Raw genomic sequence first — 18,842 nt, 5'->3', positions numbered from 1 at the left:
TCTTAGGTGCTACTAGTGGTGAACTAGGAGAACGTCTACACCCAGACTAATAAAGTATAGAGAAATATTTAAAGAATAGAGATTTAAAAGACCTTTCCGACAATTTTTTCCAAATTCAAATCCAAATTCTCTTAGATTTTTTTGTTGGTAAGTAAGGTATAGTTTCTGTTTTATCAGGATATTTTTTCTGCCAAAAGAACTGAAAATTTATCTTGAATACAGTCGATTTGAATTCATCTATAACAACTCCCTGAGAAAGCTCAATATGAATTTAAAAAAGTTATTATCGATTCAAAAAGCGTAAGTTTTGATAAAAGTGCGGAATGCAGCTTCTATCAAACGCCTTAAAATATCCAGAACTATCTGTTTATTTTCGTTAATGCGGCGTTAAGTGGGACTTTAACTCCCATATTCCAAAACGATTAATAATGTTAATAATGGATTATCACTTTTTCCATTAAAAATTCCTGTTATAAACCTTTGACAACTTTAATAATCGTTATTAAGTATTGAAAAAATTCAAAGATTCCATAATAAAATATTAAGAACAGCTGCTTTAATATCTGAACAACTTATTGTTAGTTCACATTATTTTGTGAGGATACAATAAATAAAAATACGAATAAAATAAAAATAGGGGAGTTAAAAATTAACAAGATGGTACAAAGAAACCCGGTCCGTAGTAGCAACCGAATTTGTTACCAATCGAATGATTGTATCTTAGTCACCGAATACAGTTGTAGCTACATAATTTTAGAAGGGGTAGCAAAAGTTTGGTTGCTTCAACCGGAATTCTTCTTTCAGTTCATAGAACCGAAAAATTGTATTCTGATGTCACTACGAATCTGTTTTCTCTGTGTAGGTTATCATATCCATAACTTAAGAAAGTGAAAAATAAATTCCCTCATTATTCTTAGGCGGATTCAAAAATCGAAGCTAAATGATTAGTAAAAAGCGTAGCAAGCTGAGAGTAAAGTACTAAAGTATTAAACAAATTACAAATCATTATAAGTTACTCCTAAATAGTATAAAATAATAATAATTTTAAATAATAATGTTTTTCAATTTATACATACCCATTGAATCTTGTCGCACACCCACTGAACCCATATTAGCACCATGACTCATTGAAAAAGGTTGAGACATGCCGGGATATGATGAGGCGCCCATTTGGAAGAGATCCTTTAAAAAAACCAAAAAACATTTATTTAAAAAATAGAGAATTTATTTTATTTGCAGCATTAAAAATATGAAATGTAACCAACCTGAGGATAACGATTTATTGAATTATGATGAGGATAGGGTTGATAACCTCGCGACACGCTGTAACCTTGAATGTTTCTCATCATACCATTACACGATGGTATCACAGATGGTGCCAATGCCTTTTGTAATTGTTTCTCTTGTTTGCGATATTTGGCGCGACGATTTTGAAACCAAACCTTAAATTATACAAAAAAAATTAAAGAAATATTAATAAAAATTAAATTTTAAACTTTTTAGAAGAAAAAAAAAGAAAAGAAGACCTTTAGCAAAATATTCACGTTTATTAGGATGGATGGAAGGAGAAAAGGATGCTTATAGAGTGGGTAAAAACTGAAAACCGTAATTGAAAAGTTTTCTTTACATTTTTTACAGCATGTTTAAAATATTGATGATGGTGAGATTTTTCCTTTTACATCCACATAACCATACACGAGTTAATTTAAAGACATTTGGTTGAGCTCGTGTATTGCGGGTAAAGGAAATTATTTAAAGGAATTTTTACCAAGATGGGTTTCTTGTTTTAAGGTTTAAACATGTTTGCAAGGATGTATATTTCCAGGAGTTCTTTAAAGTTTGTATAAAGTCAAGTTGCTAGTTGTAAGTAAATTTGCTTTTATATTAGGAATTGATATTATTTTAAAATTTTTTACATAGTCTGCCTTTTTTGAATCTGCTTTATTAAATCAACTGCGAGAGAAAAGTACTAGGATTTTCTAGGATATTGGATGTCTTGGAGCCGATGATATTCTGTCTGATACTTGATTTCGGTATTACAACCCCAGCACAGAGGAACTGATTGATGGGTGTGCAGTATTCACAGATGGATATAGGCATAGATGAGACTGATACTCGGATAACATATAGAGTTCCCGACAAATGCAGAGGCTTAAGCCGTGTGTTCACTAGCAAGTCGATGTTCGCCATACTTTACTGTATAATTTCAGAGATACTTGGAACTAATTTGAGCAAAAATTTGCTCAGGATTGCAGCATAATCAACATATTTATGACTGTTCAAACAGTATTCCGGGGGGACATTTTTATGGGGACTAGCTGAAATCGTGTCACTTCTGGAAGCTACTTCCACAAGAAAACTTGATAGTGGACACACGACTTTACATTTCTGATCTGTCACTATTGGGTAAAATCTGAGAGGTAGAACGTACTGCAAAGTGACAAGGACTATATGGCCTTAGTTGGATAACAGGTCATTGTTTAATCGGGGATATAAGTAGTAAAGAGGTCAACGGTACCCCATATTTTTGAAGGATGTCGAGGATATTGAGACTGTGGAAACCATGTATATTTTGGATATTATCCACCCCAATAGTTGTAATATTTTCAATCCAAGCCCAGGTAACAATGTACAGATACACAATAAATAAAAAGCAAAATATTTTCTTAAGGTTTGTTTTAAGAAAAACAACTTCGAAGGATATAAAATTCCTTCCAAGAAAACAACGAAGGAAAAAGAAAAAAAAAAGAAAATTGAAAATAATTTCGACATTTGAAGGCAAAATATCAAATGAAAACAGCCTGAAGGGTCCATGGATAGATACTCCTGCCATACCAACCAACATAAGGAAGGACGAAAAAGTAATTTTATTTTGGGATGTGCAAAGAGGGTTTACAATTTCATTTTAGCGTCATTATCTTTGTCTATAACTATGTGTGTATGTAAGTTTTGCAAGCAGATAGAAACTGAAAAAAATTATTAAAATATAAATGAGGATTTTTTTTGTAACATCAGCACGTTGTTATTGAGTGGTTGGTTGGGTGTATGGTTGGATGGGTGTTGGAGGAGTATTTGGTTTTATGGGGGCAATAAGTACTTAGATGCTGCTTATACTAAAATAGAGTAGATTAAATGATACAACATTTTCTTGTATTCTTTCTTATTTTGATAAGCTAAAAAAATATACAATATCTACAGTAAAGAGCAAAAGTTGAAACCCTACTGTAACTCGAAAAATACGTAATACAAAGCATTTTAAACATAATTTATGGACTCAGAGACATCATATAAAAAGGCTACGAAATAATTTGTCCAACTAGTTAAATACCTAGACATTGATTTGGATAAAATAATAATCTAGACATTAAAAGAGGCAGTTTTTTTAATCTAGTCTTTGATAATTCTACAGTTTTCATACTGAACCAACCATATTCTTTGATGAATGAGTAAATGTATCTGAGATTCATCACACAAAGAAAACAGATTCATGATAGAAACCGAATTTGATTTGCCCATCGAATGATTCCACCTTAGTGACCGAATTTTACAGTTGTGACTACAAAATTTTGGAAGGGGTAACAAAAGTTTGGTTGCTTCAACCGAAATTCTTATTTATCATCTGACTTTCTGTTGATAGATCCGAAAAATTCTATGTGTGCAACCGAATCATTCGATTGTTTTCTCTGTGCCCTACCATTATTAATTCATTAAATAAGGTGGGTTTGACTACACCCCTCGGACCGATCATTCATTTCGTACTGCATTTTGCTTGAATATATGACCACGTTGGCCCTATTTATCCTCTTCTAGATATTGAAACTTCAATATAATCTGCTGTCCAGAATAATACCATACCATACTTAGCGCTATCCCTTATTTCGGCCTGATTTCATTTAGCTTAGATGGATAAAAGTTTTCAACTTTAGCTGCTTGTGAAAGGTGCCAGTCTACAAGAAATACTCCATTTACTCAGAGTAAAGGGGATTTGATTAATATTATTAAATGAATTGATAACATTTATTATTAAAAGGCTTACAAATATGGATTAGAGGCTTCCTTGCCTCGCATACGAGAGGAATTACATTACTTCACCTTAAGTAATTCAAGTAATACAAATATTATTACAAGGAAATCGTGAATAAGGAATTTCAGCCCAATAGAATTTGTTCTGAACTTTCCAAAGTTATGGAGAGTATGGTAAACTACCAACTTGTGAAATATTTAGAGTCCAACAATTTACTCAGAGTACGCTCTACCGGAGACTTGCTAACCTTCCTATCGGAAAAATGGTGTCGTTCCATACTGCGCTTTGGCGAAAGTAAAGTGGTGTCTTTAGATATTTCCAAGGCATTTGATAGAGTATGGCAGGGTGCGCTTTTAGCTAAACCTTTAGCTTTCTCAGAGATCGCACTATACGAGTTGTAATAGATTATAGAACTCATCAAACGAGTTCAAGATAAATTGAGAGGCTCCGTTCTTTCTCCTACTCTATTGCTTATTTTTCTAAATGACCTTTTACGTTAAACTTCCAACCATATCTATTCTTTTGCAGATGTCAGCAAAATTTGCCATTCATATTCATTATATTACAAACCAAGCCTGTCGGAGAATTGGGGCAATGAGGCAAAACATTAATGATTCCCTTTATAGGAACCTTCTGACAATCTCGGAATGGGGTCTTGGGAATAAGGTCGTTTTCAACGCTCGGAAGACTCTGTGTTGTATGTTGACACATAAACGAACGACACACCATGTCACTTCACTCTTGATGTTCTGGGCATGAGAATACAATGTGATGTCCGCTGGTCTAGACAAGTGTTTTCAAGTGTTGAATGAAGCATTCAAGTATATCGGATTTCTAAAACGGTGTAGAATCTCCTCACTATTTACACTACCTATGTATATCCTACCGAAAATGGAGCTTCTAGACGTCGTGTTTATTGGTGATAGTAGGGTATTGATACGTTGGAGCACCGTCGCAATGTGGGCTGCGTTTCACTGTTCTATCGGTACTACAATGGAATGTGATCTGATAAAATACTAGGGTGATCTGCCCGGTTTTCGTTTCGGTTTTTTTGAAAATCTAACATTTCGAATATCTAAGAAACCGTATTTTTCTAAAAGTGTTTTTAGGGTTTTAGTGCATTAAAATCTTTAAAAAAAATATTCAAAATCCAAAAAACATTAAAAAATACTCCAACTATTTTAGAAGACTTTTTATATTTAGAAAAATGTCACAAGAGATCTTTTGAAATTAAATAAACCACTCATTTTAGAAAAAACACAATTTTAATTTCAAAATGTGTCAAATTTGACCCGAATATCTTAAGAAAACAATAGCCGAAAACCGATTTCTAAAAAATGTCGAAGAATCGATCACCCTATAAAATACGTATTACAATTTTTTCATCAAGAGCACATCCCCTTATGCTCGATTGTCCATTGGACTGCACAACGCACTACAAGGAAAATTCGTTCTTTGGCCGTATGTGGGAAAGTTCAAATCGAATGTCCACAAACACTACTCTCTCTTTTCCTAGTTCTTACACAATGCTTTTCTTGAGTAGGGATCATACCCTGAGTGCTGGTCCAAGAAGAAAAGAAAATCGGTTATCTTCGCCATTGGACTAATATTTTTAGGAGTTACAAATGTCGGTATGTAGGAATTTGACCTTCGAGTCATGGAGGTTTGGATGCAATAAGTCTAATTTTAAAACAATGAATAACATTTCTGTGATAAAGGCTGGAATAATCGTTTTATTAATTTTTAGATTTTCCAAAAATGTACTTGGAATAACATTAACATTTAATTTATTGCTAGCTAAAACCTACCCGAATCGTAATGAAATAAAATGTTCAAAGTTAAAAATATATGTGAAATGACAGAGTTATTCAGACAAAGTTTGAATAATCTAGTAATTATAGTTCTCTATACACAGTAAAACCTTGATAATCCGGATAATTGATTGCAGACCCTAATCCGGATTATCGAATTATCCGGACTATCGAATAAAAATTTTAAACATTGTTCTTGTATTAAAAATGCATATCTAATGATATATTATACATATTTATAAATGATTAGATTTAAAAGTAACATTTACAGTATGTATGTATGTACACTCTAAAAAATGCATGTAAATCTACTACTATAAAATAAGTAAGTTTTCATGTAAAATTACACAATATGCGTAAATTTAAGCACAATATGTTTATCAAAATCAATTACATACTTTTTTCAGCAAAAATACAAACAAAATGTTGTATTCTCAATTTTTATAACATAATAGGCATTTTATGTTTAAAATTACATATATTGTGCATAAATTGAAGTTTTACACATAAAGTGTGTAAACTAATTTAAACGTTTAATATACAAATTGTCAATATTTTATTTCTAAAAAAAACAAAAACCATTTGTTATCAAAAAAAAAAATTTGAATTTACACACAACATGTATTTTTACCCTAATTATAGAAGGAGAAAAGTTTCCTACTATTAATGTAGGAAATTTACATGAAAATTTATTAGAGTGTACATTTTATAAAAAAGTATTAACATATTTCAATTCTACAAGTCAAGAAAATAACAATAAAAATTAAAACTATTTATTTTGCTTGGTATAATAGTAATTCAATGTTTTTTGTCGAGAACCGTTCAAACTTTTTTCCAAAGTTTGTATGAAATCCGGATTATAAAGTTATAAAGATGCAATCTATCCGGATTATAGAGTACACAATGTAATTAAAACTGATGTCCGGATTACCGATTAATCCAGATTAACGCCGACCGGAATATCATGGTTTTACTGTATTTAGAAATAACTGTTTACTTTGTATGGGCGGTGACGATCCCTCCCATTTTTTGTTTAAACTTTTGAATACTTTCACAATTATAGTTCCCGAGATATTAAAAAATAACTATTTACTTTGTATGATTGGAGCCACGCCCACTAATACAATATTCTCCTAATAGTTTCACATAATTAAACAAATCAGCTACCTATAATAATATTGATAACAAATACAGAAGTTATCTCGGAAGTCAATGGGTTTTTTTTGAAGGACCTTGAAAATCATAATATTTTGAATAAAGAAAATTTTAGAAAAGCATGTTATGAAGATTGGATTAAAAACTCATGTCTGTTTTACCTAATACTGTATTTAAGGCATTTAAGGCAACATAAAAATTTACTTTGTCAATGGCGTTGTTAAAGATGGTTGTTTTTCTATTTATTTTCTGTTTTTTTTTTAAAGTCAATCATTTTTTCTTTCGCCTTAAAACGCTGGTAAAAATGGTGGATGTTAAGCAGACTCCACGTTAAAAACAAACTCATCTAAATCATAAGAATTTCATCGTAAGATGGTAAAAAGGAAACACTAACTTCATACAATATACAGCAAGTATATTTATTTATTTTATTTTATAAGGGTTCTTTTTACCATTTATTCACTTTATAGTGGCCGTGGAATTTTTGTTCCTTTTTATTTATGGCAGTTGTCTGTCTATTCTTTCAAACGAATGCCACGATGATGATGCTCTGTTGTTGTTGTATTTGTTGCAATAATAATAAATAATAATGATGGTGGATGGATGGTTCATATTAAGTAGTCGTCAGTGGGTGGGTTTTGGGTTGCTGGATGTTAATGTGGTGCCACTTGTAGTAAAGGCAGAATACAGAAAAATAAACCATTTTTATTTTACTTTAACATTTTATTTTTGCGCGTATGTTTGTATGTTCTACATAAATACATACATACATTCATATACATTCATATTCTGTTGCTGTATGTATTCGATGTATGTATGTGGGCGGAGTAACTCAATTAAGGATCCATTTGATGGTGCACACAAATATTGTATTTATGGATGTTTGTTTAAAAGTACTTTTATGTTGCAAAAAAAATAAAAAAAGAAAGCAATTTGTATTTGTTGTGCCAGCGTACTCGGTCGGTATTTCATATAATTTAAGATAGAAAATGTTCTCTGTTCTTTTTCACATTTCACATTATATGAATACTTTTTTTTTTGTTTAATAAATGTTATTTTAAATTAAAAATTTCTGTTATTATTTATTAATTTTTACATTTCAAACGAACGTTTTAATGAAATTGAGTGGCCTCAATAAATTGTTGAAAATTGTAGTATTTTATTTTTTGTTGTTGTTATATTTATACACACATTTAGCAGCTGCAACTGAAATCATCGTGGATGTATTAAATTTTTAAAGGCAGCATTATTTTAGTAAATTTTTGGTAGTTTTTTGCATGGGACATGAGATTTTTTTAGACTACTCTATTTTATCTGGACAATGACGATTTTTGAAAGTTATTTTGAAATTAAATATACATGTACATCCAACATTTTTAATCCTACCGATTTTTTTAAAAAATATATCAAATCTGCTTAGATATAGAGGAATTTATGCTTCGACTTATTTCGCTTAGTGAAACATGGACTATGTTCATTACTGTCAAATGAAATTTTATTTTCTAATGGTTCTCTACAGATTCAAAACGGTTAATAGGTAACGGTGAAGCTAATTTGGATAATTCCATTGCAATTGTTGCATTAAACACATTGAAGACAGCAGGCTACACGATTACATGAACACTAATGCTGCTGGCTGCAGTTGCAGTCGTGTGTCATCTACTGACTTTTTTTAAAGACTGCAGCTACAAAGTAAACAGCTGATTTATAATTCCACTTCATTTTTTTATTTTTTACTTTAATAAAAAATAATTCCAAAGTAATTAAGATTTAAACAATTATTTTGAGTGAAAATATATGTATATATGGTTATAATTAATTGTGTACCTGTTATTAATTTATATCAATATGGTTATCAGAAACTTCTCTTAATTAATTAAAAAAATATATATTTTTTAAGCACTAATTTGATTAACATTTTTTGTAGTTGACAAAAATAAAAAATTAGCGTAATTCGGCTGCAGTGGCAAAAGCAGTCGAGTGGTCGTGTAGCTGTGCTGTCGTCAAAAGAATCGTCTTCATATAAACGTGTGTATTTTATGTTTGACAGATTTCAGTTTGTAGCCTACTGTCTTCAATCTGTTTAATGCATGAGAGTCATTAAAAATATATGTATGTCTGACATTTACATTTTATTACTTAAAAATGCATAGCTGTGTGATCTTACAATATAGTCAGATCAGACAATTTTTAAAAAAAAATTTCTAACAACCGTGTGAACTTACAATTTTTGTCTTGCAACGTTGTCTGAATAAGCACATTTTTACCCCCATTAGCAAAAAGTCTGGTAGTGCCTTAACTAATAGTTATACTGTCGATTAAAATTATTTTTGTATGAAAACTATCAATATAACTATTAGTTAAAACATAACCAGACTTCGTGTTACTGGGGATAAGACAATAATATTGTCAGACATCTGACAATCCTGTGAACATATTACATTGCAATTGTCAGATTATTGTAAGACAATTGCACCAAATAATAGTTCGTATTACCCCCATTAATACGAAGTCAAGTTATGTGTTAACTAATAGGTAAACTGACAGTTTTCATACAAAAATTATTTTAACCAACAGTTAACCATTAGCTAACACCTAATCAGACTTCGTGTTAATGGGGGTTAATATTATTAAAAAACAAAAGTGAAACAAAATTGTAAAACGAATTAAATGGATAGCGTCATAGATTGCAACTATGAGCGAATTGACTTCACTTTTCTTATCCAGTCGCCAAGAGGCTCTGAAGGCTCTTGTGGTCACACGAAAATATTATAAAACTTATCAAGGATGTTGACGGCGAAGTTTATGGGATGCTTCCCAAATATATTTTATGACAAGAGGTATCAGATGCCATCCAGGTAAGTCTGAACGATCGCAAAGGAAAATGGGCAAATCGCTGCACCTCATTCAATTGCAATTTGGAAAAATTCAGAAGAAAAAAGTTAGACCAAGGCACTGATGAACAATTTCATATTGTTTATTTGACAGTTCTGGCAAAGTCCAACAACGAATCTGGCAATTTTTGCCATACAACAATCTGACAACCGTGTGAACTGACAATTTTCGTTGGCAGATAAATGTATTGTCTGGATATCGTCATTACCTTTTGCTAACAATTTTTCATTGTCAGTACACAGCCAGATCTGTTGTGTTCAACGGAAATTACATTCCTGATAATAAATTCTTATAGGATGCATAATTTGCTGAATATGCCGGAAATTAATCCTAAATTAAAATTAAATTAACCACCCAAAAAAGTTGTTTTCAATTTACACAATTTGTTTCTTGGACCAGCACTAAGGATATCGTCCTAATTGCGTGAAATTATCGTATGTTACATTTATACATCATAAAATATTATATCAATATTCGCTATATTTATGGAAATATTACTACTTAAGTTAATTTTAACTTATGTGAAATTTAATTTACTAAGGGCGGATAACTTATCATTATTTTAAACATAGTTAAGGCTTAATCAATGTTTAAATATATTTTTGGTATGGAAAAAATTTATTTAAACATTGATTAAGCCTTAACTATGTTTAAAATTTTTATAAGTTACCCGGCCTAAATCGCATTTAAAATTTGGTATTGATGATACCAGCCAAAGTAAAGAAATTTAATAATAAAGCTATCCTGTAAAATTTGTTTTTAGTAACATACGATAATTTCGCGCAAAGGGGTGGATAAGACCTCTACTCATGCAATGTGTTGTGTTCGAACTAGGAATATAGGTAATACGGTACAGCTAAAGAACTATTTTTCCCTGTAATGTTTTGTATGATCCACTGTACATTGGACCATGAATGGATAATTACTGGTACATATATTGCGTAACACATTACATTGTAGTATCGATAAAACATAGATACAGACACTGCAACGATGCTCCAGAGAATAATAGATTTGGATACCCTACTGTCATCGATAACCATCTTCGCCCTCCTCTTTACACTGTCGAGTAACTCCAAAATATACTTCTAAGCCTCATTGCTCCAATCTTCGTATATAATTAAATTAAATGAATATGAGTGGCAAATGTTGCTATCATCGGTCTTTTAGAAAAATAAGAAATAATCGATAAAATCCCATCTGAGAAAGCTTGATATAAATCGAGAGAAGTTATCGCCAATACCAATAACAAAAAGCAAAACTCTATCAAACTCCTTGGAAATATACATATCGCACTGGATCCTTTAAAATCAAAATTTTAAAATTTTCTGTAGAGGCAAAAAAACTGTTTTTTTTAATACATTACAATGAAAGTTGAAGACTTTAGAGAAAATGATCTAAGATTTTTACAGTGGGTAGATATGTAAAAATTTTGCGATATCTAAACTATATATGTATAGACAAAGTATACATTCGGTATATTTATTGATACTATTTCAAGCTCGGGTAGCGGTTCATTGCATTCCGGTAAGATCGAATTCAGACAATATTCAAATAATTCAGACAAAAGTTTAACATTATCGATCGGGTCAGTGAATGGTTGGCCATCACTTAAGACAGGCGCGGATCCAGAGGGGGTGAAATAGGAAATTTTCATCCTAAAAACCGAAAAGTTTTCATATAAAAAAGGAATAAAAAGAAAAATGTAGAACAAATTTTAATATACCAACCCCCCCCCCCCGCAAATGGTTGACCTGGATCCGCGCCTGACTTAAGATTAGGGTATGAATTGAGCAACTACCATTATACAGTGAGCATCAAAAGTGAGTAAACACCCGCGATTTTTTTGATTTTTTTAGGATCATGAATAACATTATAGTCCGACTTAAATCTTTTTTTTTCACAACCGAATCTATTATTCAACTCAATCTCCAACAAACCTAAACATTAAAATTTTAATCGATGAATAAATTTTAGGATTTTCATTATCTTAAAAAAAATCAAATAATTTTTGGTGCATACTCACTTCTGAGGCTCACTGTATTTTATGCTTTTAACTAATGACCAAAACGGATCAGCACTGTGGCAAACAAAGATCATCAGTGTCAGCAATTTATTCAATAAAACAAATTATTCAGCTTCTTTGAAAGGCTTTTAGATGACTATATCGTCATCGTAATTTAACTAACATATTATGATTGCCACAATGATATAATCATATAAAAATAACATGTAAAAACACAGTATTGAGTATCACAACTCTATTTTATTGATGTTTTAAGTAGTTTAGAAGTCCAAAATTTAATAAAATTTATTTTGCGAACAGTGCAATTCAATATTAACAACGACTCTATTAAAAACATTATCCACTTTATTGTAGAAATTTCATCCAATATCGACTTTTATATACATACTGTAAACAATGTGTTGAAAAACCCCTTTAAAATTTATAAAAAAAAGATGAACAACAAACACTTGTTAACATTATTTCATTTCATTACAACAAATGTTATTTTAAATCTTCTGCTATTTTGTTTAATGTACCTACATAATATGTATATATGAAGAGGGTAATAATATTTATTAAAGTACATAGACATTAATAAATGTAATCTTATCATCATCAATACCATAATCACAGATTAAACATCTGATATAAAATATTTTCAAAAAGCTAGAAAAAGTGCATAAATATCACTAGGAATTTATGCATGTGTTTGGTATGTAATTATGCTTTAAAGGACTACTTTTGTTACATACATATGTACATACATACATTCAACAAACAACATCTCTCTATCAAATAACAAATGCTGTGATACTTGTCAACACTTTGTAGCAAATGACAAAGTACCAAAAACGAACAAAAAAAGAAGAAAACATCACTCCCTTTTATTTTCACATGTAGTATAACAACATCATTATGATTATCAACGTCATCATTAACAAGCATAAAACATATTTCGACTTTTTTTTCATTTGACAAATGTTCAAATATTTTAAATAGACCAACAAAGGCTGAAATGAAGTGAAACACACTACTAGACTCAATAAAAACAAATAGAATAATCAAGTGACAACCCCTGTAATTTGACAACTCAACCTCTATGATTATTATTGTATTTTAATTTACTAGAAATATTGTTTTATTTAGGTTTCAATTTGTTTTCTGTATGTGTGGCAGAATCTTAATGCAGTCTACCCTAAGTTGCACAGTGTTTTGAATCGTAGTTTATTTGAAATTCAAAACAAAAGCAATTTCATTCAAATTCCGTTAAGAATATAGGAAAAAGTAAGAGTTAACAATTTGACACTTCTTTAATTCCTATGACGAAATTCAAACTTTATTTATATAATTTCTCTTATTCTTGAAGATACGAATTCGATAACATGGAAAAAAGATTTGAAGCTTTTAACTTTTGTTCGTTGAGTCCCTAACAAAAACGTATATAACAAAGTTTAACTCATAAATGCTAATATAATTACTAATCACTATTTATACATTGGCATTTTAAGTCATTATTTTAATACGGTGATGTAATTGGAGGCTTACAAATATGGAGTTCAATAAGTCATTACTACGTTCGCTTACAAATAGAAACTTAAATAATTTAGTACTATTAAATCTATTACCAATTGTCTTAAAAAATTATTTTAAATTTATTTGGATTATAATTGAATTAACAAAAATGTAACCATTTAAAGGTTGAATGAATTTTGTTATGACTTCATTCTGAATTGCGTAAACATGTACTTATATATCAGATTATATGTTAGTCATTACCGAGTTAGTTACAAGTAATGCAGATCATTTAAAATTTAGTTGTTCAGCAATAAAAAGTAATACTAAATTTATGCGGGTAATTTTTCTTAGTCTTGAAATGAAGAATTCTGTAAAATGAAAAAAAGACGCCTTATCATTTTTACCATTTCAAGTTGAGAAAATACATATTGAAATCAAGAAATCCAAATTAATATTGGGACATAAAAAATTGAAATTCATAAAAGCAAATTAATATGGTAATAAAAATCAAATTCAAATTGAGAAAATCAATTTAATATTGAGAAAATACAAATTGTTATTTAGAAAAGCAAATTGGTATTGAGGAAAACAAATTGAAATTGAGAAATCCAAATTTATTAATTAATAATAAATATTAAGGTTGTATACCGTTACCGCTAAGCTACCGTTATCCCTAAAATACCCTTTCACCTAACTTTTACCGAAATAACTGCAATTGTCGTTACCAATATAATCTAAATACCGTTACCGATATTCTACTCGTATAAATAATTGGAAATGATAAAAATACCTATTTTAAAAATTGAAGATGAGAAAGAAATCCAATTAAATTGAAGTTCAGAATAGAAATTTAATATTGAGAAAAACTCAATTGAAATTAAAAATTTTTTCACACTTTTTAATATGTACATTTTTAAATTGATAAATTGAAATTAAGAAATCCAAATTAATGTTGAGAAAATACAAATTGAAATGTCTTAAAAGAAAGATAAATAATAAACAAGTAAGAGAGCTATATTCGGCTGTGCCGATTCTTATATACCCTTCACCATATTATACTTCAAAATAAAAATTTTAAATATTTTTAAGTAAACCAAATTATTTTTTTTTCCAAAGTTGTTTTTTTAAATTTTTTTTTTTAATATTTAGCGAAAAAAAACTTGGTAAAAGAAAAAATTCGGGTTAAAAATATTTTTTCCGATTTTGACCCATTGTAGGTCCAACTTACTATGGTCTTATATACATCGTTGCAAAGGTCTTTGAAATATCTATCATTAGATATCGGTATTGTCTATATTAATGACCAGATATAGGTCAAAAATCGAGGTTATCCTGGTTTTTTCCTTATATCTCAGCCATTTATGGACCGATTTTCTCGATGTACGAATTTATTGATGTACGAATCGTGTATGTAAGTTATTTGAGGGCTTCGGAAAGTTGATTTCAACAGACATAGAGACGGCCATGGCTTAATCAATTCCGCTATTTATAAGGATCCAGAATATATATACTTTATAGGGTCGGAAAATTATATTGTGGAAATTGCAAATGGAATGATAAACTTATATATATATACTAGGGTGGCCCCAAAATTTTAGTTGCGGATGTTCCCACCTAAAATGAAAATTTGATTCATTCTAAGACTACGTTTTGAATTTTTTTCGTCCTGGGGTCAATATTTGGCGAGCTGGATCGAAGGATAAAAAGGTCCTTTTTTGAGGTTTTTTAAATTTTTTCCATATTTCTTTCAAAGGAAGTATATGTAAATTTGGTATCATATGAAAGGTCTTTGAGAGACGCATTCAATTGGTTAAAAGAAATTTAAAAAAAAATAATTTTAATTAAAAAATTTTAAAAATTTTCGACAAAATTTTAGTTTTTTTTAATTTTTTCATAGAATTTATTCAAATACATAGATGAAATTTCTTGATCATAAACATCATGTAATTTCACCGAAATGGTTTTTCTCGTTTTTTAAAATTCAGTCCAGTTCAATGTTTATTCAAATTTGTTTAAACCCAATTTCATCCCTATCTGTTAAGCAGTTTTTCACATGTTACTTAAAATTAACAACAACATTCCAAAGGAATAACATTAAAATAATCATTATAGCGCGATGTATAGGAAATGTTTTAGCTTAAATTTAAATATTCGTAGTGTAACAAAAGAAAAGTATAAGAATTTATACATCGATGGAAAGCTTATAAAATTTGAGTTATTTTGATGCCCATACATATACTATGAATTGAGTACAGAGATTGTCAGATAGGGATGAAATTAGGTTTAAACAAAGTTGAATAAACATTGAACTGGATTGAATTTTAAAAAACGAGAAAAACCATTTCGGTGAAATTACATGATGTTTATGATCAAGAAATTTCATCTATGTATTTGAATAAATTCTATGAAAAAATTAAAAAAAACTAAAATTTTGTCGAAAATTTTTAAAATTTTTTAATTAAAAATTTTTTTTTTTAAATTTCTTTTAACTAATTCAATGCGTCTCTCAAAGACCTTTCATATGATACCAAATTTACATATACTTCCTTTGGAAGAAATATGGAAAAAATGTAAAAAACCTCAAAAAAGGACCTTTTTATCCTTTGATCCAGCTCGCCAAATATTGACCCCAGGACGAAAAAATTTCAAAACGTAGTCTTAGAATGAATCAAATTTTCATTTTAGGCGGGAACATCGATACCTTATTTTTTCTCCATACAAACGGGGCCACCCTAATATATACCCTTCTCACGAAGGTGAAGGGTATAAAAATGAGAAATTAAAAAAAAATAACAAATTGAAATTACCCCCTGTCTATACTTGACAAATATTCATCATAACAATAAATGACATTTGTTGTCAAAACAAAGTTGTCTAAGCAAAAGCACTAACAATTTTATTATAACGAAGCAATAATACTAATAAATGGAGACTATACCTAATAATTTTTTATTTGGACAATCATTTTGAAGTTTATCATGATACAAATTTATCAAGTATAACCAGGGGGTTAAGAAATCCAAATTAATGTTAAGAAAAAACCAAATAAAATTGGGAAATCGAAATTAATATTCACAAAATTAAATTTGAAATTGAGAAAATACAACTTAAACTGGTATTAAAACTCGATTAGATTTAAAGAAATAAGAAATTCGTAAGACAACGTATTTTATAAAAAAAATTTAAAAAAATGTCTTACAAAATTTCAATTTCTCGTCATCCATTTTTATTTTCTTACCCCCTGTTTATACTTGACAAATATTTATCATAACAGTTAATGACGTTTGTTGTCAAAACAAAGTTGCCTGAGAAAAAGCACTAACAATTTTGTCATAACGAAGCAATAATACTAATAAATGGATAATTTTCATATCTGATAATTTTTTATCTTTACAACGATTTTCACATTTATCTTGATAAAAATGTATCAGTTATAGATTTTTGCTTATTGTTTAGATTAAATTGGATTTCAGATATTTTTAGAAATTTTACAGGAGGACATAAAACATTATAAAATCTTCTGTTTAAATATTTTATTAAATATTTTATTGCAGTTTTATTACTTAGGGCCATTATTACAACTTACCGTTATAGTTAAAGGTAACTAACTTTAAGCAATAGAAAAAGGTACCCTTAAAAGTAACTTTAACTATAACGGCAAGTTGTAATAATGGCCCTTAGTGTGATTTATAATGATAAATAATCGCAGTTTATCGTTTTAACTCTGTTTTCATATCTGTAAGCGATTTCCGTACATTTTACCATGTAATCAAACTACAGGTCGCAATTTTCAAAGATAATTTGGCACAAACTTCTTTATTGACTCAAGTACGAGATTTCAATTTGGTTAGAATCGGTCCATTATTTCTCTTAGTTATATAGATATCCAAACAAAATTCAGCACAATTTGTTTATTCTCAACATTAATTTAAATTAAAAATCTGTACTTTCCACAAATCATTTTATACTCTTTAGACCACTGTTTCTAGATGGGAAAAAATAAATGTGTATTGCAATTTTCAGTGAACAACACCACCGTCTATTAGTACATCTGTTTTGAAAACGAAACAAGTTTCAAAATCAGTAAAACAAGTTGCCAAAGAAAGGAATTACATTCACTTCAGCGTACCCACCCATCCACAAATGTCACTGTAATCGAACACCACAAAAGCCAACCAAACTAACAAACCAGCCAGACCAAGCCGTATGCCAGCCAGGAGGGTCATACCACTCATCATACTCCTTCATATAGAAAAGTTCTACCAGTTAATGTGAACAAAAATAAAAAGCGTGAATGAACTGGAATAAAAGTACGAGAGTATTTAAGATTTTAATCTGACAATCTGATTCTTTGAGGAGAATGAATGAAAGAATGCTTATTATTTTGTCGTCAACCCAAAGTATGTTTGAATTTTACGATAAAACTATAAATTAATTAGCACTGCGGGACTTTTACTTTTGGGAGAACAGTTAGCGAAATAGGTAGATGGAGTTGAACAAAAAGCACATCTTTTTTTGTCAGTCTTTCAAAGCACAATCGAAATAAAAAGCCAACAGGGATTAGAGCAACGAAATCATCCCTTAACCAAGAGTATTTCAGCAGTTCATATTTAATACGAATGAGCACAAAAGTCCTTTAACATCAAAGTCGATTGTTCGTGCGTGTGTGTTTTATTGTGGATTAAGTATTTCAGAATATTGGCCCAGTTTTTTGTTGTTGTTGATTGTGTTGACACATGCACTTTACAGCGACACCCAGGCGTGAAGTCACTGAATCGTTATAATCGCTTTTTAATCGCAGTAATCAGTTTGCTAAAACGTCAACGATATGTTCAAATTGTTCTTGTTTAAGGATTTATATGTATTTTGTATTTGTGTAAATATTTATCCATTTATTACTATTTAATTTGTTAATAAAACATCTATAAGTATAAGCAAATGTATATGCAAATGGTTTGTTTACTTACTTGTATTCTAGCTTCATTTAGTTTTGTCGTTCGCGCTAATTCCTCTCTACAATAAATATCAGGATAATGAGATTTGGCAAAAGCTGCTTCTAATTCGGCTAATTGTTCCTGAAATATTAAAAATTAATTTAAAAAAAAGGATAACAAAAAGTTAGTCTTAATTATAAATGTAAACATACATACAGAAAATCATTATATGTACTATACGTTAGCTTAGAATGCAAATGTGTTAAGTCTCTTTTTATTAAATTTAATATGAAAGACTATAAACATTCTGCGTTGCCTTAGAAGAACAATTATAATTTTAAAACTTCATTCATATAAAATAAAATTTAAATTAAAACATATTGTCATAATGTCCTAATATATTTTGATAGTTTAATAAAATTTTTGTTATCTTTCAAACAAAAAAGTTCTAATCTAATAAGACTATTTGAACTATGTTTATTGTTTTGTCATAATATAAT

The 18,842-nt window shown here is 29.6% G+C and overlaps 1 protein-coding gene across 1 annotated transcript in view; it reads right to left on the bottom strand.

Moving 5' to 3' along the window:
* LOC135958523 (muscle segmentation homeobox) overlaps positions 1–18,842 on the bottom strand; it is a 39,327-nt gene that overhangs the window by 2,026 nt on the left and 18,459 nt on the right. The window contains exons 4-6 of the mRNA XM_065509426.1: positions 18,376–18,483; positions 1,266–1,442; positions 1,077–1,182 (exon numbers count right to left, since the gene is read on the bottom strand). Coding sequence (XP_065365498.1) covers positions 1,077–1,182; positions 1,266–1,442; positions 18,376–18,483 — 391 coding nt within the window. The remainder of the gene's footprint in view (positions 1–1,076; positions 1,183–1,265; positions 1,443–18,375; positions 18,484–18,842) is intronic.

Source organism: Calliphora vicina, chromosome 4 (assembly GCF_958450345.1).
Source record: "Calliphora vicina chromosome 4, idCalVici1.1, whole genome shotgun sequence".
NCBI lineage: Eukaryota > Metazoa > Arthropoda > Insecta > Diptera > Calliphoridae > Calliphora > Calliphora vicina.
The sequence above is the reverse complement of the archived record's forward strand: the minus strand, read 5'-3'. Positions and strand labels throughout refer to the sequence as shown.